Consider the following 26,488-nt stretch of genomic DNA (forward strand, 5'->3'; position numbering starts at 1 on the left):
AAAAATACAAAATTTGAACCGGCCGGTTCAAGAGAACCGTGACCGGTTCGCCGATTCACCGGTTGAACCGGCGGTTTTGGACAAAACCGGCCGGTTTGAAGATAAGCCGGTTTTTGGATTGAACCGAATCGGCCTTTGGACCGGTTCACGGTTGAACCGGTCGGACCGGCCGGTCCAGTCCGATTTTTAAAGCATTGATAATAAACCTGAGATATCTAAAATATCTACTCTTTTTTATGAATTGATCATCCAAAGTCACAGTCCTCCCACTATATCTATTACTATTAAAATTACACTTCATGTATTTGGTTTGAGATCTACTCAAATAAAAACCTTTAGACTCTAAGGTTGACCTTCATAATTCAAAATTTCCTTCAACTCTCTCTCTCTAGTCTTACCAATAAGAAGAATATCATTAGCGAAAAGCATATACCATGGTACATATTCTTGCAAATGTCTAGTAATAACATAATCAATATGAGTTTTACTATATCCATTTGAATAAGTGATAAGATGCTCATTTCTTTTTTTAAATAGATATTAGCAATTATAAAATCATAAGCTAGGGCAAAATCTAATACGGTCCTACCATCTTTATTTGTCGCTTCAAACTCATAGCCACCATGAATATTTTTAAAATCTCCTACCGCTCTTCCAATATATTAATTTAAATATTCTCCAATAAAAGCTTTCTTCATGAGACATCATTTGTATTAATTCTTCCAAGTCATTCTAAAATTTTAATTTTAAATACAAATCGAAACCTACTTGAGAAGAATAAACACTTATAATATTTATAATCTTAGCATCAATAGTATTCTTTAAAGCTATAATTCTATCTCCAATTTTATTAATTTCTATAACATTATCTTTCAAACTCTTATCTATAATCACACATATACAATTTCTAGTACCAATCCTATCTAAATACCTTAGTTTAAATTCAAAATTATCAATCTCCTTAGCCTTCTTTCTAACCCATTTAGTTTCTTAAACGCATAGAATATTTATCTTTCTATGAATCATAATATCTATTAATTCTATTAATTTGTCTATAAGAGAGCATATATTCTATGTTTCTATCCTAATTCTAGTTCATAGACTAACTCTTTTCCCACATCCGTTCATGATGGGGTAACCCTTGCTTATTTAACACCTCACCCGAGCACTGGTGCAGCGGCCATTGCACACTTCTCGCTCTATTTAAGCCATACAGCGTGTTGCTTTTAGGGAATGCCCTAGCATTAACATAATATATTAAAGGACTCATATCATGATTATTCGATAAGTTTTATGCTGACTATCAGCTACCTAATACAACCCTATACTTTTCTCTTCCAGGGCTTGGGACCTGGCAACGATAGTGTTTCTTTAGCTCAAGGTTTGTGATATGTGAAAACTCATTGTCTAATGGAAATTTGAATGTCTACATTCATTGAAAGCACAAAAGAAAATGAGCATTATGAGTTTTCTTGTTGTATTTTATTTTCTTCAATGTATTTTGTGTAAAATATGTCTATAATGATGATTCCTATATGAATTGAACGTGTTCTCTAATATTTTGAGCATTCTATTAGATTTAGTTCATTAATGAAAAGTTTCAACTCAATCCATTGAATTCAAATTGAATACATATGTGATTCCAAATCATTGCTATGATTTGAGTTGCTATTATTTCTATTTCGCAGTATTGTCCCCATTATGTTTGTTATTGTTGTACCTATTATGCCACCAGTTTTTCCGCTTGCTGCTATTCTTTTGTTGCCACCTCTGTTTTTGTTATTGCACTGTTGTTGGCTAAAATCAATTGTTTCCTTTTTTTTTTCTCACTACAACCTTGCTACCTCCTCTTCTATCTGCTAATTACTATAGTTTCTCTATCATCTCTTCCGTCTTTAGCTCAAGGTTGTTTGTCTTACAACCCCTTCTATTTCTTCACTATCGCCATTGTTTCTCATTACCTATTGTTGCCAACTTTCCTAGAATTTATTAAAACTTTATTTATTTGAACAGATCTTAACAAATCTTTAGAAGTTTCTTATTTTGGTCCTTTGTAGCCTACAGTACCACCCATGAGGCATGTAAAAATCTTTGGACATTGTATACTGAAAGTAAAATTATAGTTTTTCTTTATTATTGCAGGTGTGCTTGTTCGATTGCATTCTTTGAGTGTTTAATATTTTTTTACTATTACTTCTGAGGTTGAGTTCCCTGGTACTAACCAGCATGAGTCCTAGTTCTTCCTTTGAGTGATTTCAATCTTTGTTCTAATTTTAATTTATTTAGTTTGTAATTTGTGTGTGTGATTAGAACTTTATGAAGTGTGATATATGATAAATTTCTTATGTAGAGTGAACTTGTTTGTTACTGATTTTATGTTTTTTTTTTTAATCTTTCTTGTTTAATTTCATTTTTTGTGACCATTGAATTATTATTTAATGCAAGTGAAGTGTGGTTGGTGTTTTACATTAAAAAAAAAAGACTTTTTTTTTGCTAAAATTTTTTGTTGGTAACATGCGGATTGTGATTTGTTATAGTTTAATTTCACATATTACCCCAAGTTACATTAATAATCATAGATCATTGACTGCCCCCATCAAATTAGTATTAGAACCTAAGTTGGTCTCAATATGTTTACAATTAGATATCAGATCATCATAAAGATGATTCATTTATTATTATGATAACTAATCACACATCTTTTGTTGATTACATGTGCCTTTTTACTATCCTCCACATTTTTCTTAAGAATCTATAAGTTGCTTTCATGTTTGTTACCTTTTGATGGTAGGTTGAGATGTTAAGTGGGATGATGTTAGACAGGTCCATTGGACCAGCCCAAGCGAATCAGAGGCGGAAGCCTCTGCCTCCGCCTCCTGTTCGCGACAATCGGGTCGCCCATCTCCCGTAGAGCGATTGAGGAAGGATTTTTGGGGGAATTTAGGAGGGAAATTGAATGTAGGGACAATGTTTAAAATTGCGTATTCGGGTATTCAGGCATTTTTCATTCGTGAGGCGAGGCGTAAGCCTCAAAATCAAAAGATTGTGTAAACATAAAATGATATTTTTTTTTATATACTAATGAGTGAATAATATAAACATAAAAAAGCATAAGATATGAAGTGAAATCAAAATATCCCAATAATAAGATAACATGAAATATAGTTAAACTCAAAATTTTATCTTTCCCAAATCCCAGTATTCTTTTCATTAACATATAATTCCAATTTCCAAAAATAAATAGCAATGACATATCACATAAGAACTCATAAGTCATCAGCATTGTCATCACCAAGGGGTTCTTCATTTAAATCATCATTATGATGAACTGCTCTCTCCCCTTCCTCCTCTCTTATAGAGTCCAATGTCGGGCATTTACTTCAAGATTTATGTAAGTTTTAATATTTATAGCGTGAGGTGTAAGCATCAAGTCCAATGGCGAGCCTCAAGGCGGGCCCAACCAAGTTGAGGCTCAAGCCTCATAAAAAAACTCGAGGCGTAAGCATCGAGGCATTTTTTACTGGAATTGCGCAAAGGCGAGCCTCATATTGCGCAATTTTAAACCATGTGTAGGGATTGTTTAGAGATTTCCTTTTAAATTGTATGCATTAAAAGTTTGTTTTCCTAGGGTTAGGGCATCTTGAATTTGGTTGAAATTTGAGATCTCTTAGATTTTCTTTGGGCTCTAGCGGCGTCTAGAGAATTGAGAGAGATCGATCCTCCTCTCGAATAGAGGATCAATTGTATCTTGTTATTTTCTTCCGTAGTTTGTTTTCTTTCAATAAATTTATTGTTTTTTCTTGTTTTCATTGGAGTTTGGAAGAGTTTTCTCGCTATTTTTCTAAAATTGATAGGATTTACTTGAAATTTTTAAGTGTTTTCTATCAAATTGGTATTAGAGCACGTCGATCAAAGGGGAACCAATGGCCAAAAGGAAAGTGAAAGTTTTGGAGGGAGAACTTTGGAAACTCAAAGCAGATTTTGAGGAAAAGATTGCTGATTTTCAAAGTCAGATTGCATTCGTCAATGAAAAGATGGAAAAAAAGTTCGCCGTTGTGGAAGACATGTTGAAGAAATTGATTGAAGCCAAAACCAAACCGGTGACATCAGAAGCAAAGGAAACTACCGGCGGCTATGGGAACCCTAACATGTCTAGGGGAAGGGAAAAGGCAGAAGTGGAGATTCTGGAGGGAGAAGACGGAATGCCTCCTCTAGAACCACTTTCTAGGGAGGATATGAGCATTGGCTACGCAAGAAGGGGTGCTGAATTTGTAAGGAGAGGGGATGATTTCGATCGCCGGGGTGCTGATTTTGGAGGAAAAAGAAGAGGAGATTTTGATGAATGGTTTTGGTATGATCGTTGGAGGGAAGATTGTGACAATTAGGGAGTACCTTCTATTCGAGAATGGGAGGTTATAAAGAATTTAGGGGGAATGGGTGTGACCCGAGGGTGAGGAAACTGAAGATGCCAATTTTTTAGGGGGAGGATGCGCACGGGTGGATCTACAGGGTAGAAAGATATTTCATCGTTAATGGGGTGACGGAGGAGGAGAGACTGACGGTAGCGGCCCTACGTTTGGAAGGTAAAGCTTTAGCTTGGTTCCAGTGGACGATAGCATGGCCACTAAGATAGTAGCTAAATAAAGCTATCAACAACGTCCCATCCTTCCACCTTGAGGACAAGGTGTATCTTTGGGAGGAGAGTATTGTTATACCGGTCTAGTTGGTCCACGTGTGACCGGCCCAAGTGAATTAGAGGCGGAAGCCTCCACCTCCTGTACGCGACGATCGGGCCGCCCATCGCCCATAGAGCAATTGAGGAATGATTTTTGGGGGAATTTAGGAGGGAAATTGAATGTAGGGATTGTTTAGAGAATTGTTTTTAAATTGTATGCATTAAATAGTTTGTTTTCCTAGGGTTAGGGCATCTGAAATTTGAGATCCCTTAGGTTTTCTTTGGGCTCTAGCGGCGTCTAGATAATTGGGAGAGATCGATCCTCTTCTCTAATAGAGGATCAATTGTATCTTGTTATTTTCTTCCATAGTTTGTTTTCTTGCAATAAATTTACTGTTTTTTCTAGTTTTTATTGGAATTTGGAAGAGTTTTCTCGTTGTTTTTCTGAAATTGATAGGATTTACTTGAAATCTTCAAGTGTTTCCTATCAGATGATTCCTCTTTTCTAGGGATCCCAGATGAGGGAACCCTAGGAGAGTCACTTACTCAAACTATCGTCCATGTATGTTAAATCAAATTAATGAAAAACTTTATGCATTGAAAACTAATAAGCTACGCTTGCTACATTCACTTATTTTATAATGAGAAGTTAAATGATGCAAAATAAATATATTTCGATTATGATAAGAAATGTAATGGCGTTGTAACTACTTATATATTGGAGACATTAGTTGTTGTACCAGGAGTTTGTTCTATAATTAGATCATTTGGTTTTAAAATATCTTAAATTTTAAATGAAATTATGGCATAAGCATGTTGAATGAGTCAAATTCCTACTGGAATATATTTTTGTGTTAAAACATTATATAATGAAAATAACAAAAAAAATCACAGATGCCTTAAGTAGTGTGGCTGACATTTTACACATCATGCAAACCAATAAAACAAATTTAATCACATTAAAGAGGTTACACCAATTGTAAGGATTTTAATGAGATGTATCTTGATTTAACTAATGCCTCACCTATGCTTTATAAGGATTTCATGATTAAGAATGTCTTTTTTTAAGGGAACTTGGCTTTGCATCCCTAACTCATCTTTATAACATTTACTTAGCTTAGAAACATGATGGTGGTGTCGTAGAGCATTTTGGTTGAAATAAGACTGTAGTTATGATTAAGGATGGGTTTTGCTGGCGTAGTTTAAAAAAGAGATGCTGCGTGTATTGTGTCACAATGTATGTGATGGACTGGCCGATTTGATTGAGAGGGAATCATGAAGTTTCCTAATCAAGAGAGAGTTGTTTAGGAAAGTTATTAATCAAAGGGGAATTATTTAGGAATATTTAAATTACAATTTGGAGGTAATTATTTAAGCAAGATATCTAATTTGAATTTAAAATCTAAGAGGGAACTATTTATGGAAAAGGAGGAATTAAGGGGGGATTGTTTAGGAAAGTTTTAAGTACAATTGGGAGGGAGTTAATTAGGTAAATAAATCTAATTTGAATTCAAATTTAAGAGGGAATTATTTAGGGAAAGGGGACTGATTTGAGAGGGAATTTTGGAATCTATTTAAGGCTAACAATAGGGTGATTTCAGGATGTTTTGGAAGTTTGTTGAATTTAATTTATTCTTAAGTTATTTAAGCTCTAGCCAGCGGCTAGAGATTTGGGAGAGCCAGATCTTCCTCTCCAATTAAAGATCCAATTGCATCTTGCTATTTTCTTTCATATATCTTGCAATAAAAAGGTTAGGTGCGTTCTTCTTCCTAATTTTGTATTGTTTTCACTGATTTCGAGATAATTGTATCCACTTCCTATCCAATTGGTATCAGAGCATTTTTTTTGGACCTATGATGGCAAAGAAAGTTGATGCCTTGGAAGAGCCTTTGAAGATAGAATGACATCAATGGAGGAAAAATTTTCCAACCTAGAAGGAATGATAAGGAAACTGTTGGAGCTTCACACCCAACTGACAACAGCAGAGGCGAGAGCACCATTGATTGGACTTTGGAAGTGGGGGAAATCCTAATATAGGGATGATGAGGGAGGATCAGGAGGTAGAAGTTTTGGGGGAAGAAGCAGAGATGCCATCTTTGGAGCCACTTCCAAGGACGGGAAAGGGTGAAGGAGTGGAATTTTTCATGGAACTGAAAAGTTTAGAAGGAGAAGAAAATGAGGAGAAGATAGAAGCACCAGACATGATTCAGCTACTCCTACAGTAGTATTGACAGGTGTTCCAGCCACTTCTGGGGTTGCCTCATTCGCAGGAATGTGAGAATGTACCGCCATCCCCAAATCCAGAAGGATGAGATCGAGAGATTGATTAGGGAGATGCTAGAGAAAGGGATCATTTGACCCTGTGTCAGCCCATTTTTTCAGTCCAGTGCTATTAGTCAAGTGCTTCAATAGTAATTTATTTTGTTCCATCTTGAGGACAAGGTGACACTTTGGGAGTGGAGTATTGATGGACTGGCCGATTTGATTGGGAGCAAATCGGGAAGTTTCCTAATCAATAGTGAGTTATATAGGAAATTCTTAATCAAAGAAAAATTATTTAGGAATATTTAAATTACAATTGGGAAGGAATTATTTAAGCAAGAGATCTAATTTGAATTCAAAAATTTAAGAGGGAATTATTTAGGGAAAAGGAAGAGGAAATAAGGGGGGATTATTTAGGAAAGTTTTTATTACAATTGGGAGGGAATTAATTAGGGAAATAAATCTAATTTGAATTCAAATCTAAGAGGGAATTATTGGAGCCTATTTAAGTCTAACAATAGGGTATTTCATGATGTTTTGGGAGTTTGCTGAATTTAGTTATTCTTAGGTTATTTGGGCTCTAGCCAATGGCTAGGGATTTGGGAGAGCCGGATCTTCCTCTCCAATTGAAATTCAATTGTATCTTGCTATTTTCTTTCATATATCTTGCAATAAAAATAGTTTGGGTGTGTTCTTCTTCCTAATTTCGTATTGTTGTTCTATGATTTCGAGAAAATTGTATCCACTTCTTATCATGTGCGAAGTGGCATCCACAACATGCTGCTTAAATTTTGACACTATGCATACTCCTCGTGTAAGTAAAATGCAAACTTATTTATTATTTGTCTTCTAATTTGTATCTGATCGCTCTCATGATTTGGTACTCATTATTATATTGCCTAGCTTCATTGCAAAAATAAAATCTAATATGTTCTAATTTCCATTTTCTACAACCAATTTATTGTCCTTGTCGTTTATTTTATCACTTTATAAATATTATTTCTATTCCTTATCCTCAAGTCATTTTAGCTTTTTAACTTAATTTCTAGAACTTTTCTGTATTGTTTATTGTTGCAAGTTACCCCACTCATCATTCATGGGAAAATTTGTGCCAAAATTTGGCCAGTACTCGTTGGATTTGTTTTGAGATTAGTGGCAATCATAGCTAATCAATTAACTCTTGTATTACACTCATTGTCTCATTGTAAAGTAAAATTGACTTTAAAACTCAACTTATTGAAATATTTTCCTCATGATGCATATGCTGGTTTATAAAATGTACAAAAGTAGCCAGTGCTCGCTTATAGGATTTTCCTCATTGCTGATGCATTCCATAAGGGCTGATATATTGCGTTCTAACTGATTCTTTTTCTGTTTTTGGAGCATGCATTCAGCATAGAGATCCTGGCTCTGTTCAAACGGGGTCCTCGGGCTAATCATACGAAAAAGAAGTCAGGAAAAAAGAAGAAACCTTGATGATCGACCTTTGAAAGGTACTCTAGTTTCTCTCTTAGCATAAATTGTAATTAACAAGAAAAGAGTAATGTAATTTCTTTGTATAATTCATTTTTATTGTGACAACCATAGCACTAAAGATTGCTAAGCAAATATCGAAGTAATTATTATACTCTTTAAAGTTAAAGAGTTTTTCAACTTCTGATAATACGCTAATAATTTGCTCAATCTCTCACTGCTTGCAAAGTGTAAGAAGCCCTTAGAATTTTGAAAGCCTAAGAAATCTTTTCATTGAAATTGAGAAAGATTGCAACGGTTGGAACAAAGTAAAGCTGATTGGTAGCGCACCAATGGACCTCAAACCATCACATAAATTGGTATAGGAGTTTGATTGCATAAAAGATTACGAGTATCTGTATTGTCTATATGAACAATTATAAGTGGATAGGAAGAATTCCGATTTATAAAGCTAGTTATTATATTCAGATCTGCTTAGTTTTTATTTAATTACTTCGCTGCAATAAATATTAATATTGCCTTCCTAAGTTTGTATTCGTGGGATCCCTCGAAATTGGTGTCCAAGACAAAAAAGAAAGGCCAAAGTTATATGTTCTACTAGCCAAATTGAAGTTAAAAGATGAATTGTCACAAGTTTGTTGGAAATTTTCTTAATAGGACCAATGGTTTGGCTAAGAACGTGTTTAGCCTGATTAAACTCAGAAATCGTAAGTTACAGTGCTACTGGTTATAAAATTTTCCGCCCTTCTATACTTATAAGATTAACAGTCTTTCAACATCCTCTTTATCGCTTTATGGTGTATAATAGAAATAATTTATGTATCTTCATCAATCTTGTGCATTATGCATGTTCCTTCTGCATATATACACACACGACTGCTATTTTATGAAATACTCTTTATAAACATCCTTGATTAACCACGGCGGTTTCTCCATTCAATGAGGTCAATGACTTCAATCGGCCAACGTAGTTGCTATTCTTTTTATCATTTTTAATTCTGATTTAAATCTAGCAACCTAAAGGCCTAGAATACATGCTTTGGTACCGAATATCATCTTTTTATTGATTAGGCCAATAGTTTAGTGAGAGAGTTTGCATGGAAAGCAAATTGATTAAGATAAGAATTAGCATATCTCATAGGTTGGCTTCTATCTGTTAAGGCCTTTTATCTTTACTTATTTAATTTCTTTCCTCCTCCCTCTTGCTCTTTGAATTGCATTGAAAGTAACATCTTTTTTAGGGTATGTTAGGTTGGGTTGAAGCTAACTTAAGTCAAATAGCTTAAGATAATCTAAGCAATCAAGCGGGATTAAGCTATTTGGTTGATGAAAAAGATAAGCTTCTCTAAGGTGACATAAACTTTGAGAATTGTTTGATTGGTTTTAAGCTTGACTAGTATTATGAACTTTACAAGGGAAGAAACTTATAATGTATATCTTTTATAGTTGTACATTATTATGTAAATGATGAAAGTTTTATTAATTCATAACTGCTTTGATGACTTGTAGGTCTATATATAATAAAAAAAAAAAAAACCGTCATAGAGATGTGAGGAATGATATTTTCCCTCCTAATATCTCATTTTTGTATTCCCCCTTAATATCCCCTTTTTTTAGGCTGGCACAAATCTTACAATGGGGTAGATATACAATTGCAATAACTTCATCTAAGAAATACACTTAGAATACAACAATAACAACAAGCCTTTATCCCAGTACATGGTGTCGGCTAAATGAATTATTTCCTCTATTGTGTTATATTAAGAGTCAAATTTTCATTTAAATCTCATAAAGAAATGTCATTCTAATATTTTCTAATCAAGTCTTTTTAGGTCTACCTCTACCTTTCTTAACATAAGCCAAATCTAATACATCTACTCTCCTAATCAGGTTATCGGAAGCCCACCGTTTTATGTGACCAAGCCATAAGGTGACTCTCTCTAATATTTTTTTCAATTGGAGCTACTCCAACCTTTTCACGTGTATGCTCATTTCATATTCTCTTTTAATAGCCAACATTCTGTACTAAATCAAATGACAAAAAAAATACTTGGAATCTTACTTCTAAATTAGATGACAAACACGTGCAATAATTGACACAATAACATTAAGCATTGATCATGAGTATTAAAATATTAAATATACAAAAATAAGAGTATAAATTGACTATGAAGACTCATTGAATCCAGTATCTGCCACAAGTTGCATATATTTAAGGTTATGATATCTGTGAAATGTTACTGGTAAAAAAACGAAACTATGATAGCATGTAGCTTGCAGCGGTTTCTAGAATTGTTGCTAAGATCAAATTAATCATAGCAATTTTAACCACTTCAAATTCACAGCTTTTAAAACTGTTGTAATATATTATAATTGCTGGTGTTATAAGAACTACTATTATAGCCACCCCTTAACAGTTTCCATAGATTTTTTTTATTCTATTCAATATTAATGTTGAAGTGGCAATTTTTTTATAAAAAGCATACATTTGTATAATTATAGTATTATAAAATTGGTCATAATGTCTAAATAAACATATATTAAATCAACTAAAGTTTATTCATGTTAAATAATTTATGCTTGTTTATCAATTTCTTGTATTATTTATTTAAATGTAAATTTATTTACGCTTGCATTTTTTTCTTACAGCTTGGGAGCAGTGAATCAACTTGATCATGATCATTAAGATTGTAGATTGGCATTATAAAGGAGTACATTAACTACATGATTGTAGATTGATCATGTTAAATCAACTACATGATTTTTTTTTCATGACTTTGACGATGAAGAAAAAGTATGCCAATTTCATTATTTTCAATATGAAACTTGCGTCTTATATTAGTGAATTAGCGTTAAATCATACTTGAATTTAAAGCTTGTTAATGTTCATGGATCTGGATATGCTTTTTCCCAATTATTTCCTCACAACTAAATGCCTGCTTGCATGATTGGCGAGATACTTGCAATGGTCTATATAACTGTAAGCATTATCGTTTGAGGGTTGGATTGTGGTTTGAAACTGTTTGTTTCTTCTTTTATTTTTTTTTTTTTGTTCTTGAAAATGAAAAGCTGGAGATCATCATATAAGGAACATCGATCTTTTTGTTGTATTATGATTATAAGTGGGAATAAAAATACTTCAAATGATTGTTAATTTGTATGTTGCATGTATTTTGATTGTCAAAGCATTCTTGATATAGCGTGTGGTAGTTTTAAATATTGTTGTGGGCTCTGAAAATTTGTGCCCAACCTCTCTGTTCTTTGTTTTATCAACAGAAAAAGTTTTAATGAGATTGGTGTTCCATGATAAATTTTTAGAAGCCATATTGTATTTATATAAGACACTACCTAGAGATGTAATTCTTATTTTGGGAGGATATTATGATTTGAGGTATAGTTACTCATAGGCACAAAGCCTTTATAGTTTATTACCCCCCTCAATATCAAAAGAGAACTTTCCATTAAGGCTAATCATTAAATAGGCTCTAGGTACTTAGCATATAGAGCAAAACTTTAGGTTTTGGAAACTGAAGTTTAAGGATGGTTAGGGTTTTGAAATTTATCACTGTACACTTATATTGGGTGATGAGGGAACAATGATGGGTCTGATCTCTCATTAGTTCCATCGTCTCTACCTTTCGTGGCTCTTAGTCTATTTAGTCAGAGGATGTAGGTGACCCAACTTAGCCTAATGATCCTTATTGGTAACCATAGATTGTTTCGTCCAATGGTGCCTTAAAGACTTGAGGTGGGTGTTTGTCGTAGGGAACACATTTTAATCAACGTTACGTGACAAAGGTTTTTTGTCCTATCAAGTATACCCTATGATTCATTGCTCAAAAGTTTGGAGCCATTTGAGAATATATAAACTCTGATCATGATTGTAATTTAATTGTACCATTTTGTGCAAAATCACTTGGTCATAAATGTTTACTTGTAGTGTCATTTGGAGACCAAATTATCAGTTAGAGGGCACGTGTCACATCCTTACTATTGAGAAATTATTTGAGAATAAATCTTAGCGAAACACTTAACAGGACATTCACTATTTGTGAGTTGAAGTTATTCTCAAATTTATCCTTCTTGACAAATTGTTGCGGAGAGTGAATGCATTTTTTCTTCAAGTCTTTTGGTGTTTGATTTAAATTTGAACTTTTAGATTTTAATATATATTAGATTTTTTAATTTTATAAGAATTTAAGCCTCAAATGAGTAACTTTGAAATTTGGGCACATTTCTTTAAAAATTGAGTGGGTTGCTTCGATTGAGATTCAAATTCAACATATCCATCATCAAGAACCCACAAATTTTTTAATTTTATAAGAATTTAAGCCTCAAATGAGTCACTTTTAAAATATTTGAACTTTATTAAAATTTGTGGGTTATTTTAAAATATGGGTTCTCTCCGGTTAGCATTAACTTTCAATGCAATCATATCAAGGTTTTGTAGGCAACTTTATTTTGTAGTTATATGATTAAGATTAGTTCCTACTACATAGACAACAATTACCCTCACCACCCATTATAATTGATTGTATAATGGTTGATGAGGGAAGCTCCCCCCCCCCCATCTCTTTCTAACTCACCTTCAAAATTAAGCCTCTCATTCTTTCTTTTTAAGTTTCATCTGTCTATGCTCCCTTCACCTCTCCATCTTGATATGGGATATCTATACAAGTTGATGATGTGAAAGGCGAACCCCAAGTGTGATGTATCCATATGTCGAATCTTTATGAGGGGTTCATTGTGCCGCTCACCTAATAATGCATATATGTGTGTAATTTGTTCAAATTTATGTTCAATGTTTGCAAATAAAATAAAATGATATCATCACGTGATATAAACAAGAGCGATTTGATTGACTACTATAACAACAATAATAATGTCAAGCCTTTTATCCCATTACGTGGGGTCGACGACATGAATCCTTTTTCTTCATTGTGTTATGTTAATGATCAAATTCTTATTTAAATCTAACAAAGAAATGTTATTTCTAATATTTTCTAAACAAATCTTTTCAGATTTATCTCTATCTTTTTTTAACATAAGCCAAATTTAATACATCTATTCTCCAAACCGGATCATCGCAAGGCTTCTATTTTATGTGACAACCATATAAGATGACCCCCGTCTAATCTTATCTTCCACTGGAGCAATAGACAATATGTGGTTGGTAAGAGCGATTGACCTTAATGACTAATTTACTAATGGCTTATGAGAGATCAATTATTTCCCTTATGTTTGTAACTTCTTTGGCCATGATAAGCATGGGACAAGCAAGGCATGTAAGCTACATTCCACTTGATCTCCATTTGGTAACCATTTTGGTTGTTTATCAATCATCAAAGACTAACGTATTTCATTTATCTATCAAAGATGACTATAATATTACAGAATGTTGTGGTTATACTAGTTATAAGAACCTGAAACATTTATAAGATATTTTTGCAGTAATAATTTATGAATTTGAATTTTAATGAATATGAAAGGCTTGTTTAATCATCGTTTACAATTACTTGAATCCAGACTCTTTTTATAGCAACCGATCAAATTTGGACTACAGATACAATACAATACCTAATCTATCAAAGGAAACAAAGGAGAATAAATAAAATGTGGTTATCTTCAAACTGTAACATTATGGCAGCATACAGCCACCAGCACTCCATTTGATTACATTAAAACTTTAGCAAATGCACATATCATCTAGCAGCTCATGTTCTTGTTCCATGAGTAAAATATATATATATCAAGAAATAGAATTTTAAGCAATAAAGACCCCCATCTAGTATACAAGGACCTCTTGTCATGCATGGGATGAAAATGGCATAAAGAATAACCTTCAGGACTTCAATTATAAGATGCTGTGATGAGAAAGCAGCCATGGAAGGCCATCTCAAATAACAAAACAGTTTATTTTCTGCTTCAGGTATATAGAGTGTTGAAATATAAAATATACAAAAATAAGAGTATAAATTGACTACGAAGACTCATTGAATCCGGTATCTGCCACAAGTTGCATATATTTAAGATTATGATATCTTTGAAATGTTACTACTAAAAAAATGGAACTATGATAGCATGTAGGTTGCAGTGGTTTCTAAAATTATTGCTAAGATCAAATTAATCATAGTGATTTTAACCACTTCAAATTCACATCATTTAAAACTATTGTAATATATTATAATTTCAGATATTATATAAACTACTGTTATATACACCCTATAATATAATGCCGATAGATTTTTATTAATTCTATTCAATATTAATGTTGAAGTAGCAAAAATTTTTATAAAAAGTATACACGTGTATAATTATAGTATTATAAAATTGGTCATGATGACTAAATAAACATATATTAAATCAACAAAGTTTATTCATGTTAAATAATTTATGCTAGTCTATCAATTTCTTGTTTTATTAATTTAAATGTATATTTATTTACTTGCATTTTTTTCTTATAACTTGGGAGCAGTGAATCAACTTGATCATGATCATTCAGATTTTAGATTGATATTATAAAAGAGTAAATCAAACTACATGATTTTTTTTTTTCAGGACTTTGACGATGTGGTGGAAGTATGCCACTTTCATTGTTGTTCAATATGAAACTTGCTTCTATTATATAGGCTAGTTATTATATAGGCACTAGGTACCGAGCATATAGAGCAAAACTTCAATTTTTAGAAAATGAAGTTTTAGGATGGTTAGGGTTTTGAAATTTATCACCGTACACTTAAATTGGGTGATAAGGGAATGATGATGAGTCTGATCAAGATCTCATTAGTTCCATCGTCTCGGGCTATCGTGCCCCTAGTCTACTTAGTCAGAGGAGATAGCGACCCAACTTAACCGAATGATCCTTATTGGTAGCCATAGGTTGTTTCGTCATGGTGCCTTATAGACTTGAGGTGGGTGTTTGTAAGGGGATACATTTAAGTCAACTTACATGGCAAAGGTTTTGTGTCCTATCAAGTATATTCTATTATTCATTACTTAAATGAGTAACTTTGAAATTTGGGAGCATTTCTTTGAAAATTGAGTGGACTGCTCCAGTTAATATTCAAATTCAACACATACATCATCGAGGTAATGCTAAAATCACTTTTAAAATATTTGAACTTTATTAGAATTTTGTGGGTTATTTTAAAATATGGGTTCTCTTCAATTAAGATTCAATTTCAATACAGTAATTATCAGGGTTTTGTAGGCAACTTTATTTTGTAATTCGATGATTAATTTGTCAATGATTAAGATTAGTTCCTACTACAAAGACAACTAACTATTTTTTACTGGGTGTTTCCATCACAATTTTGAGATTCATTTGTATGTGATGCTTTTCAAAGAGAAAATTGTGTATTTCTCACAATATTTGCTCTCAAAGTTTCAATGTTAGGGCCAGTATGCAAGGAGCTCTATGAGTCTGTCTTCTAAATCAGGCCCAAATGTATTATAAAGCTAGTTGCCTCCAGCTACTTCAAGTTTGGTTATAACTTATAAAAGAACTTCAACATTAGAACATCAACAATCTTTGGTCATTTGTACTTCAATGTTTAAGTTATATCTACTATAAAAAAATATTATCAATTGTTTGATGTTCTTATATTGGAATTAGTTTGATTTAATATGATAAAGTTGAGTAAAATATGATTTTAAATTTTATTTTACTTTTATGAAATTTTCGTATTAATGTCTACAACAACAATAACATCAAATCTTTATATGTTATCAATCTTTGTATGTTATCAGAACCATTCTCCATCTTTTTTATTATTAGAAAATAATCAACTTGAAATAAAATATATAACAAGTCATTAGAAGATGCCACAAAATTTATTATCATCAAAACAAACATATTTGATCTACATCTTTTATAGGGACATATATTGCTTTGTTCAAGACACCACTATAAATTTATGTAATATAGCATTATAAACTTATATAACCTGTAACAATTCATCACTGTGTCTCCACTTCCTTAAGGTTCCTGTTAGAACTATCAAGAACTCATTTATCCCCAAAAAAATGCTTAGCAATCATAATTTCCCTTATTAAATCATTAAACAAAATAATACTGCAGTGTGATTTTGTAGAGACAATAACGAAGCTCACACCACTGCTAGAACAAGAAGGGGTGATGGGCTTCATCTGGAAGATATTTTTTGCAGTAATAATTTATTAATTTGAATTTTAATGAATAAGAAAGGCTTGTTTAATCATCGTTTACAATTACTTGAATCCAGACTCTTTTTATAGCAACCGACCAAATTTGAACTACAAATACAATACAATACTTTCTCTATCAAATGAAACAAAGGAGAATAAACAAAATATAGATATCTTTAAACTGTAAGATTTTGGTAGCATACAGCCACCAACACTCCATTTGATTATATTAAAACTTTAGAAAATGCACGTATCATCTAACAGCTCAGGTTCTTCTTCCATGAGTAAAAAATATATCAAGAAATAGACTTTTAAGCAATAAAGACCCCAACTAGTATACAAGGACCTCTTGGCATGCATGGGATGAAAATGGCATTAAAGAATAACCTTCAGGTCTTCAATTATAAGATGATGTGATGAGAAATCAGCCATGGAAGGTCATCTCATTATAAGAAAACAGCTTATTTTCTGCTTCAGGTGGCCTTATGCTTCGACTGAAGGATAAGAGCCTAGTCCATTGGCGTCAGAGCTGGGATACATAGATGACAATTGTTCTCCGGAGTGGGTTGATCTCCTTGATCTCTGGTTTTTTGGAGAAGCGGTGTAAGGTGAATTGAAATCATTTGATGCCGAGTAGAATGAAGAAGGTAGACCCTGGACTTTGGGCAAGCCGGTTGCATCCGAATCCAGAGAATAACCCTTCTCCACATTATCAGCCTCGAGTGGCAACTCATCCAGCGTCTAGCATCAAAATAAACAATGAATATAATATTAAGCAATGGATGTTAATGATTTAATCTGGAGCATGAGTCAATCCGACCTAGGCTCAAAGTCATTCAATATGATATCGAGCCAAGTAAAATATAGTTAAAGCTTGACTTGATTGATCTCAATACAATCCTAGCATGACTCATTGACTTTTTCCAAGTTTCATGCAGGCCAAAAAAAATGATTGTATCTTAATTAACTTTTGATATTCCAAAACAAATTATATATATATATATATATATATATATATTCTAAACTGATCTTGAGCCAGCTCAATTCAATAAAGTACTAGCTCAAAATCAGATAGAAAATCAAACTGAGCCAAAACTTTGGTGTATGACCCAGCTTACTTTGCTTGATTCAAGCTCGATACAAACTAAAAATCAATTTTATTTTTGACCAAAATTCGATATTCAAGTTCAAGTGTCAGCCCTAAAGAATGGTATCTTTATAAGTTGCTGCATCTACAACCCAGACGCTAAATTTGTAGAAGCCGGGAAAAAAACAAAGAGTTACCTTGTAGGCCTGCTGCAGAACCCTTAGTGTTTCCCTAACCCTTTTCCTCTTGGCAGCTATATCATCAGGCTCTCGTAGCATATCATCGAAAAGATTTTCTCTGGTTTAAATAACAGAGTAATATAGAGCTTAACTTTATTAGTGTCAGCTTGAAATCATACGAGAATAAAGAATAAAACCTTCATACAGATCTATCCAAAAAAGAATTTATTGAAGTAGTAATTAAAGACTATTTTGATAAATACCTGTAAAGTTTTCTGATAAAAACATTGTGCAGCTCTCTTTTTGTATGATTAACCTGAAAAAGTGGACAAGCCGTTAGTTACTACACAGGAATTTGCTAATATAGCAATAACTATGAGATGTATACGAAGTTGAAAATCGAACTTGTTGCAAAAGCTCCCACCAACCCCTCCCTATCAGTTCCTCTCCATTGGTCAAGTGATCAACCATTCCCATCACCATCATCATTTGGCTAAAGAACAACCAACGAATCACTCCCCATACCTGCCTCTCTCTCTCCATCCACAATCATCTCCCATTCCCAGTATCGAACTAAAATAATTGTTTTTAGTCTGTTTCATTATTAGATTGGACTCAGATAGGATACAATCGAGGATCAGCCACAATCCAACCTAAGGCCTAGACAATTAAATTCATAGATCGATCGAACTATATATCAACCCCAGAGCACTGCACATCATTTTTGCATAGGACAATATAAGGCAATGTTTTCATTTATACAGTTGGATTTAAAAGACTCCACGCAGTGGGATAAAAATTTGATGTTATTGTTGTTGTTGTTTTTTATAAAAAAAACACAACACAAAAATGCAAGATAGCAATCATAACATACATCAAAAAAAAATTTGGATAATAATCTATATTAACATCAATGCAAGGATTCCCTTATTACAAATTCATTAACTGCTAAAAGAAATCAGATGCATCATATGCTCTCTGTTACGATGGTCATTGCCATTAAATCAAGCGTTTTAAACGTTAATAGTTCAAACTGCTGACTCCATAGATGTGATAGTGCACCCCTTTTTTCTGATTGATATGCAAGTTGACAGAAAAAAGAAGATAAATTTAGTCAATCAAATCACATTCTTTTCACAACTTAAAGCTAAATAAACACTCTTTAAACAACATCAACCCATTCTACGCAAGGGGTTGAACATCCAATCTAATAAATAAATAATCATTTCCATTTTAATTTCAGCTTTTTTGCTGTGCCACTCCGATGACCCAGTTAGGAAAGTAGGCTTGTGTTAAGAAAGGTAGAGGTAGACCTAAAAAGACTTAGTTAGAAAAATATTAGAAATGACCTTTATTTTTTTAGATTTAAATGAGAATTTAACTTTTAACATAACATAATTGAGAAAAATGATTCATGTATCCGACCTCATGTACTGAGATAAAGGCTTGATGTTGTTGTTGTTGTGCCACTCACATTAAATTGCAGACTCAAGGAAGATTAGGCTTTTGGACTCACCCAAACACTTAACTGAAAAGTACATCAACTTCCCTAGTTTATATTTTCTACCTTGGTCCCAAATCAACCCAACAGTAATCCAAATGAATGCAAACAGTACAATAAAAAAAGACAGTGATTTGTTGAAATCATACATTTTAGCTGCATAACAAAGTCGAATAACATCTAAACATTCATGCATGAATGAAAAAAAAATGACAGAATTTTGAAGCACATCAAACTTGGAGGAACGTTAGAATAACTAAATCCATTATCTACATGCTCAAGCACAACCCAATCTATAATTATCAAACTTCATATTGGAATGTAGAAGATCCACATAAACATAACAATCAATTCTCCCTTTATCATCTTGAGGTCAGAACTGAGCAGCCATAAGAATGATGAAGGAAATTATGACTATCATTAAGCATAAACTACTATACTAGAAAACAAAATAGTTAGATTCTGCATGATCAAAATGTAAAATGCATTACCAGGAAGTGCATAATTGCCTTTGGTACAGAATCTTCAATATTTTTCCTAACAATGTCATAGTATGATTTCAGCAATAATTTTGTGATGAAAATCTCCAAAGCCTCCTGTTCTGATTGACTTTCTGAAGGCTTCAAGATGGCTGGAGGCTATAGCATAGCGAACCTCAGTTTAGGTGTTGCATGCAAGTAATCTAATAGCCAAACTTGAGAGAATATTTATTTAATAGTGCACCAACCTCTCTTAGTTGGATCATGGACAGTGAATGTTCCACATTGTGAGAAGGAACGGTTAAAGACTTGTTGGAAGATATCTCTTTTGCTGGTGCACGGTTTTCACTAACCCCAAAAATGGATGAAATGCCCCAACTGGGTCCACTTCCACTTGAACTTCCTGAAAATGTATGAAATTTCAAATGGCATAGAAAGATTATTCTGTTCTTAAATTTGACTTATAGATTAATATTTTTTTCTCGGTACATTACCAGCTGAGCCCGGTCTGTCAGAATCTGACACAGGTCGCGCTCCCTATTTAAGATTTCCATAAAAGAAAAACACATTAAAAGATCCTGGAACTTTGTTAATTCAATTGCAAAAAACATAAGCAGAACCACTAATTCTTTCAGCACAAATATGTGGAAAAAACTTTGAAAGATGTGAAAATAGTGAAGAAAAAACACTCGGTAACACTATTAAGCTAGATTGCTTATAAGTCAATTCTGCACCAGAATTAACTCCAAATGCAGCTCTCAATGGGAACGATTATGGCAGAACGATTCATAGAGGCAGTCCATGTTGTTTTAAGTTACAAATTATGAAAGCATAATATTGTACCAAAAGGCTCACCAGAGCTTGATCATGAACAACTCCATTTGCTCCAGCCCTAGCAAGAATGCCACGAGATTTTTGACTCTTTTCAGATGCTTGTAACTTATCACCATCTAAACCATCCTGTAAAAAAAGTCTTAAATATTTTATAAGAAAAGCATACATATTGAAAGAAAAGATAGCAACTAATTTACTGAATTCATTCCAATTTGGGAGGAACATTAGTCAAAATAATTTACAATAAATGAAGAAACAAGAGACAAAAGTACCATATCAACAGTTGCATAAAATCATGACAGCTAATTATTTATATGCACAAAAAAACATTTTAAGTACATAAATTTAGCATCGATATTAAATAACCAAATAGCCCCAAAATTGAGCTACAATGTTTTAAGTGATTATAGCAGCAGCTTGATTACTCGCATTATTAAAAATGTCACAAATGTTCTTTTTCCTTTTTTTAAATAAAACTGATATTGATGATGATGTATCAAAGAAACAGAATTTTCAATTTTCAATACCAGTCAGCACTTCTTTAGAAGTTCAGGACAAGATTGAAACCCTTTTCAGCCACTAGCCATCACCATCCTTGGACTCAACACTACAATCATTTTACTTTGAGCCAAACAAAAAAAAAACTGAACTCCTATATTTATTTTACACATACAAACAACTCCCTACATTTCAAATATAGTGCATTCATTTTATATTATATTCAATTTTACTATGCATTCCTTATTCATCCCCTAAGAAAAACTAGAACAAAAGATATTCATATTGATAAAGTCAAGATTCAAACTTTATACAATGATGCAATGGGAGAAAGTAATAGAACATTAAGTTACAACAACAACAAAAAGCTTTTATCTCATTGCGGGGTCAACTGCATGAATTCTTTTTCTCTATTGTGTCCAATTAAGAGCCAAAATTTTCTTTTAAATCTATTAAAAAAAAGATAATTTCTAATACTTTCTAACCAAATCTTTTTAAGTCTACCTCTACCTTTATTAATATAGGTCGGATCTAAGACATCTACAGTCTCCTAAAAAGATCATCAAAAGGCTGACATTTTATGTCACTAAACCATTTAAGGCGACTCTCTCTAATTTTATCTACCATTGGAGCAACTCCAACATTTTCACGTATATACTCATTTTGTATTATATCTCTTAACTATAAAGCCACTCATCCACCTAAGCATCATTATCTTTGCAACACTTAACTTAATTTTATGCTTCTCTTTTAATGGCCAACATTCTGCATCATTAAGCATTATAGGTCTCACCAACATCTTATAAAATTGTCTATTAAGTTTGAGTGGTACTTTTCTATCACACAACATGCTTGATCATTTCACTTCTTCAACCATCATTCTTAAAAACATAAATCAACACTCTTTCTCCACTCATGTGGCATCTTTTTAATCTTAAAAATAATATTAAAGAGTTTAGATAGCCAAAAAATTCCTTAATCTACCAAGTATTTTCACAATTCTGTGAATATTATTCCTCTTGATTTTTCACATTTTATTTTCTTTACAGCCTCTCCAACTTCAATTTTACTAATACGACGAAAAAAAATATAATTCTCTATTTTCATTTAAGGTGCTAAAGTCACTAAAATTAATAGTATTTACACAAACTTCATAAAAAAATTTATTGAAATATTTCATCCACATATGTTGAATCCTCGTGTAAGCAAAACACTTGTTTGATCTTCATCCTTAATGCACTTTACTTTGAACTAAATATTGACTTTTTTTATCTCTTTACTTAGCTTTGCCTCCTTAATATCAAATCTGTTATATAAATTATTATAAGTCAAATTCTCTGCATCACATATTATTTTCTTAAAATCCATATGAGCCTTTTTACATCTCTCTCAATTTGTTTAGCATTACATCTAAACAATTTTTTATAACAAAGCCTTCTATTTTTTATCTTTTCTTGTGCATTTGTATTCCACCATCAATTATTTTTACTATTAGGAGTTTTTCCTTTTGATTCTCCAAGTCCATATTTTGCAACATTCTCAATCACACTAACTACTTTTTCTCACATAATATTAATTTCTTGATGAACAACCCAAATCTTAATATCTTGAATCTTACTCTTAAATATATATCTTCAAGTACTCTCATTTAATCCTAGGATAATTATTTATTTATTTTTTTAATTTTACACCCTTTCATCTTAGTTACTCATAATGACTTTACAATCTTTACAATCTAAAAGATTTAATTTTCTTATAAGAAAGAAATCAAATTGGTTGACTAAAGGGCAAAAATAAATAAAACTTTTCTAACTTAATGTTGTTTTTAATAGAACATTAAGTTCGAAATGTTATATTTATGTTTGGTCTACCAATTTGATTTCATGCCAAAAGAACTATATAAGAAATATTTCTATTAAAATAATTAAGGAAAAAGTATATATAACAATAAAAGATTTTTTATATAATTTTTATTGACTAGAAAGAAAAGAAAGTCTCATTTTTTCATTCTCGACATAAAGAATCACAAGAATTATTTAGAGTGCATTAAATCATAAAGGTGCATTTCAAAAGAATATTTAAGTTATTTAAAATGTATATAATAAGCATTGGATAGTACTAAAAATAGTCATGAATTGACAAAAGATTTTCCAATTGTAAGAAGATTAGATTAAGGATTAGCATTGAATTGCTATGTCTTTATATTGGTTAAGAAGATACTTATCATTGATATTTCAAAGTGAGGTGCCTTAGTGTATGCATTTTGCATATGATAGTTATAACTAGTGAGACACTCAAGAATAAGTGAAAAATTAGAACAATAATGCCCACTCAGGAAAAATGAAGCACGAACCCCATTTTTTGAGTTAGGGTTCCATTCTTCATGAGGTAGATATATTTTTAATTAAGCATATTCCCCCAATGTTTATATCACCGTTTATTTAGATTTGAGTAGGGGTGTAAATGAGTTAAGCAGGCTCGTGAGGCGACTCAAACTCGACTTGATAACGAGCTTGCGAGTCGAGCTTATCGAGCCTCGAGTTTGAGTTCAAACTTGACAAATCTCGACTCGTGAGCTTAGCTCGCAATAAATATTAGAAACTTTTTTGAAAAAAAAAAAAAATCTTTCACTCTTTAAGAAAATAATATAATGAACAAAGTTGTAACTTCCAAGAAGATAGTACATGCAGCTATAGTAGATTGCAACTTGTTCCCATAAAACATACAAGCTGTATTAGGCAGTAGTAGGCAGCGGCAGGCTGCAGATTTTTCTTAAAATATACATAAGTAAATTTTCAACCATTTCCCATGGGAAAAAAAAACTGTAGCTCTTTAATTATTCACAGCTGACCCTCATTCAAGCCATTTCTTAGGAGAAAAACTTGTTAGCAACACCAATTCTTCAACAGAGATCACCACCGTGTTTTTTGTTTTTGCAGCAACCTACCAAGCCTGCCTTTACTGCCACAAGCCAAGCTCGAGCACTCCTCCTATGCTAGACTCGAGTTCGAGCTCGCAATTTGGCTAACGAGTTAAGCTCAAGTTAAGCATGACTCAAGCTCGACTCGACTCGTTTACACCCCTAGATCTGAGGTCTCAACATCTTATAATGATAAGCCTTCATAGTAAATTATACCTCCCACTTGTGGGAGAGGACTCTCAATTAAAAATGGGTTACTCTGATTTCTTTAGATAAATGGGAGATATTTGTGAGAGATTGAAGTAGACCCGATCAAGATCCCATGGTTTTGTCATCCCATGAATACCAACGATCTCTTGCCAACATTAATAACCCATAGGCCAGAACGTCTAGGAAATTTGATTAACAGCTATGGGTTGTCTCCTCTCAAATATCCTGAGTAGACTGAAGTTACTATGTATAGATTTTAATTTCTTATGATTTTTTGTGCTTAATGAATTTGTTGGACTTATAACATGAAAGCTGGCATGAATACAATTTGAGTTTGGTCTTACAACCATTGAAGACCCTAATTTGATTAATTTGAGGCTTATATCCATTAGAATGCCCGAATTTGATTGATTTTGGGCTTACTGCTCTATTTCTGAATTGCATGTATTATGGATCTTGCAACCTAACCATAGGTGATACTACCCGATAGATTGGGTTAAAGTGAGGTTAACATCCATTGGAATCTTAGAAGTTGATTTGGTGGGGCTTGCGAATATCAGAAAGCTGATGGTTTGTTTGGAATGGGCTTATTACCCCATTTAAGAGTTGCCCATATTTGAATGACTTGTTTTGCATAATCATTAAATGCATTAGTAGGAATAACTTTAATTTGTTAATAGACATTGGATAGTTATAACTAATTGAACTAAGTCTTAAGTAGCTCGTGCAAGTGTTTCTTGCCCCGAATCTTAAATGATTTTAAATTACGAGTCTTACCTTACATTTTGTGCAAAGCAAGCCGTTTCAGAATATCTTACTAGGACCCTTAGATAGAACATAAGCTAGCAAACTTAGAATTGGGTCTTTAACCAATAACATTGATTAACCGAGTCAATAAGTAATATTGTTGTTGTTATGATTTTGTTCCCAAATTTAATAATGTTGTTCGTCTCCTTGGGAAAGCAAAAGTATAGATGATAGTTGTGTTGCCAACTAAGATAATGTGAACAAATACATTATATTCAGCTTGAGATATATGAATTTTATCAAATGATGAGTATAACATCACCTATTTGCATGTAGTGTATGTTAAATAAAAAGAAACTTAAATAACCTACTATTATAAGTGTTTAATAAAAATCTCAATAGAAATCTTGATAAAAATTCATCTTCACATTATATGGTGTGTTTGAAAATCTTAGGTTTGCTGACGATTTTCAGTGACAATCGTCACACTCGAGAGAGACCAAGAACGTATCAATGACATAAGCTAAGTATGTTGCTGTTACAAGCTCCATAAAATTCATTTGATTAAGAAGTCATTTGATATTATTTATAAATACAACTTCTTATGTCTAGCATAAGTTTAATAATGTAATAATTATATATATATATATAGAGAGAGAGAGAGAGAGAGAGAGAGAGAGAGAATTAATTTCAATGAATATACAACTTTATATTTGATCTAAAAAATGATATTTTTATGTTCGAATATTTGTTTTAGTTTTGCATTTTGAGGGTTCCTTATTGATCAAAATTTTGACAGCCTTTTGATGTCTCTCCTGCACAGGAGTTGTTGTCGAGTAGGCTAAAAACTTTTTGTCTTTTCCGGCTAGATCAAAGATCAAGGGAACGTGGGTTTTCATATGGTTCTTGCTCTTTCCGGCCGGATCAAAGAAACAACTGATGCAGGGTCTTCATATATTTTATTATTCTCAGCCAGGGTCAGATCTATGATCAACGGAATGCGAGATCTTCAATACTTGTTGTTCAAGTGAGAAAGATAATGTAAGGTATACCTTTGTGTAGTTCTTTTTTATTCTCTTTGAAGCTATGAATCTCGACAAAAAATTTGAAGCGATAAAGATATATATACTATTATTTTACCTTAGAAAAGGATAGAGAGAGTTGTGTTGTCGACCGTTGGTGGCCGGCGGTTGTGGGATTGCCGATAATAGGAGTTGATTGAGGTAGGTAGATGAGAGGAAGAGGAAGAATGCGAAGAAGTAGAAGAATAAATAAGAAGGGAAAAAAGGCGGAAGAAGAAAAGGTGAGGAGAGATCAGTAGGGCCGACTGCTAGGGTGATCGCCGGTTGATGCAGGCCAGTGGAAGCAAGGGCAGGGGGTGACAGGCATCGGTTTGGGGGCTTTGTAAGAGAAAGAAACTGAGGGAGGGAGATGGGTTCTAATGCAAGAGGGTTTG

At 32.8% G+C, this 26,488-nt stretch overlaps 2 protein-coding genes across 5 annotated transcripts in view; one reads left to right on the forward strand and one right to left on the reverse strand.

Moving 5' to 3' along the window:
• The window catches only part of LOC110109560 (uncharacterized RNA methyltransferase pc1998), a 30,404-nt gene extending 15,512 nt beyond the window's left edge, over nt 1–14,892 (forward strand). The window contains exons 15-17 of one of the 4 annotated variants that reach the window (XR_003701291.1): nt 8,333–8,431; nt 10,302–10,341; nt 14,876–14,892. Coding sequence is in view for 2 of the 4 variants with exons in the window: in XM_020840687.2 (XP_020696346.2) it covers nt 8,333–8,414 (82 nt within the window). In the remaining 2 variants the exon portion in view is untranslated. Of the gene's footprint in view, nt 1–1,341; nt 1,382–8,332; nt 8,432–10,301; nt 10,342–11,060; nt 11,326–14,875 lie in introns of those variants that run through there. The other 3 variants (XR_003701290.1, XM_028696293.1, XM_020840687.2) reach the window with 3 other exon arrangements.
• A 1,826-nt stretch (nt 14,893–16,718) lies between these two features.
• Nucleotides 16,719–26,488, reverse strand: part of LOC110109562 (dynamin-related protein 3A-like) — a 52,634-nt gene continuing 42,864 nt past the window's right edge. Inside the window, exons 14-20 of the mRNA XM_020840691.2 lie at nt 20,679–20,783; nt 20,318–20,360; nt 20,072–20,226; nt 19,836–19,982; nt 18,107–18,159; nt 17,862–17,961; nt 16,719–17,318 (exon numbers count right to left, since the gene is read on the reverse strand). Coding sequence (XP_020696350.1) covers nt 17,061–17,318; nt 17,862–17,961; nt 18,107–18,159; nt 19,836–19,982; nt 20,072–20,226; nt 20,318–20,360; nt 20,679–20,783 — 861 coding nt within the window. The 3' untranslated portion in view covers nt 16,719–17,060. The remainder of the gene's footprint in view (nt 17,319–17,861; nt 17,962–18,106; nt 18,160–19,835; nt 19,983–20,071; nt 20,227–20,317; nt 20,361–20,678; nt 20,784–26,488) is intronic.

This window comes from Dendrobium catenatum, unplaced genomic scaffold (assembly GCF_001605985.2).
Source record: "Dendrobium catenatum unplaced genomic scaffold, ASM160598v2 fragScaff_scaffold_733, whole genome shotgun sequence".
NCBI lineage: Eukaryota > Viridiplantae > Streptophyta > Magnoliopsida > Asparagales > Orchidaceae > Dendrobium > Dendrobium catenatum.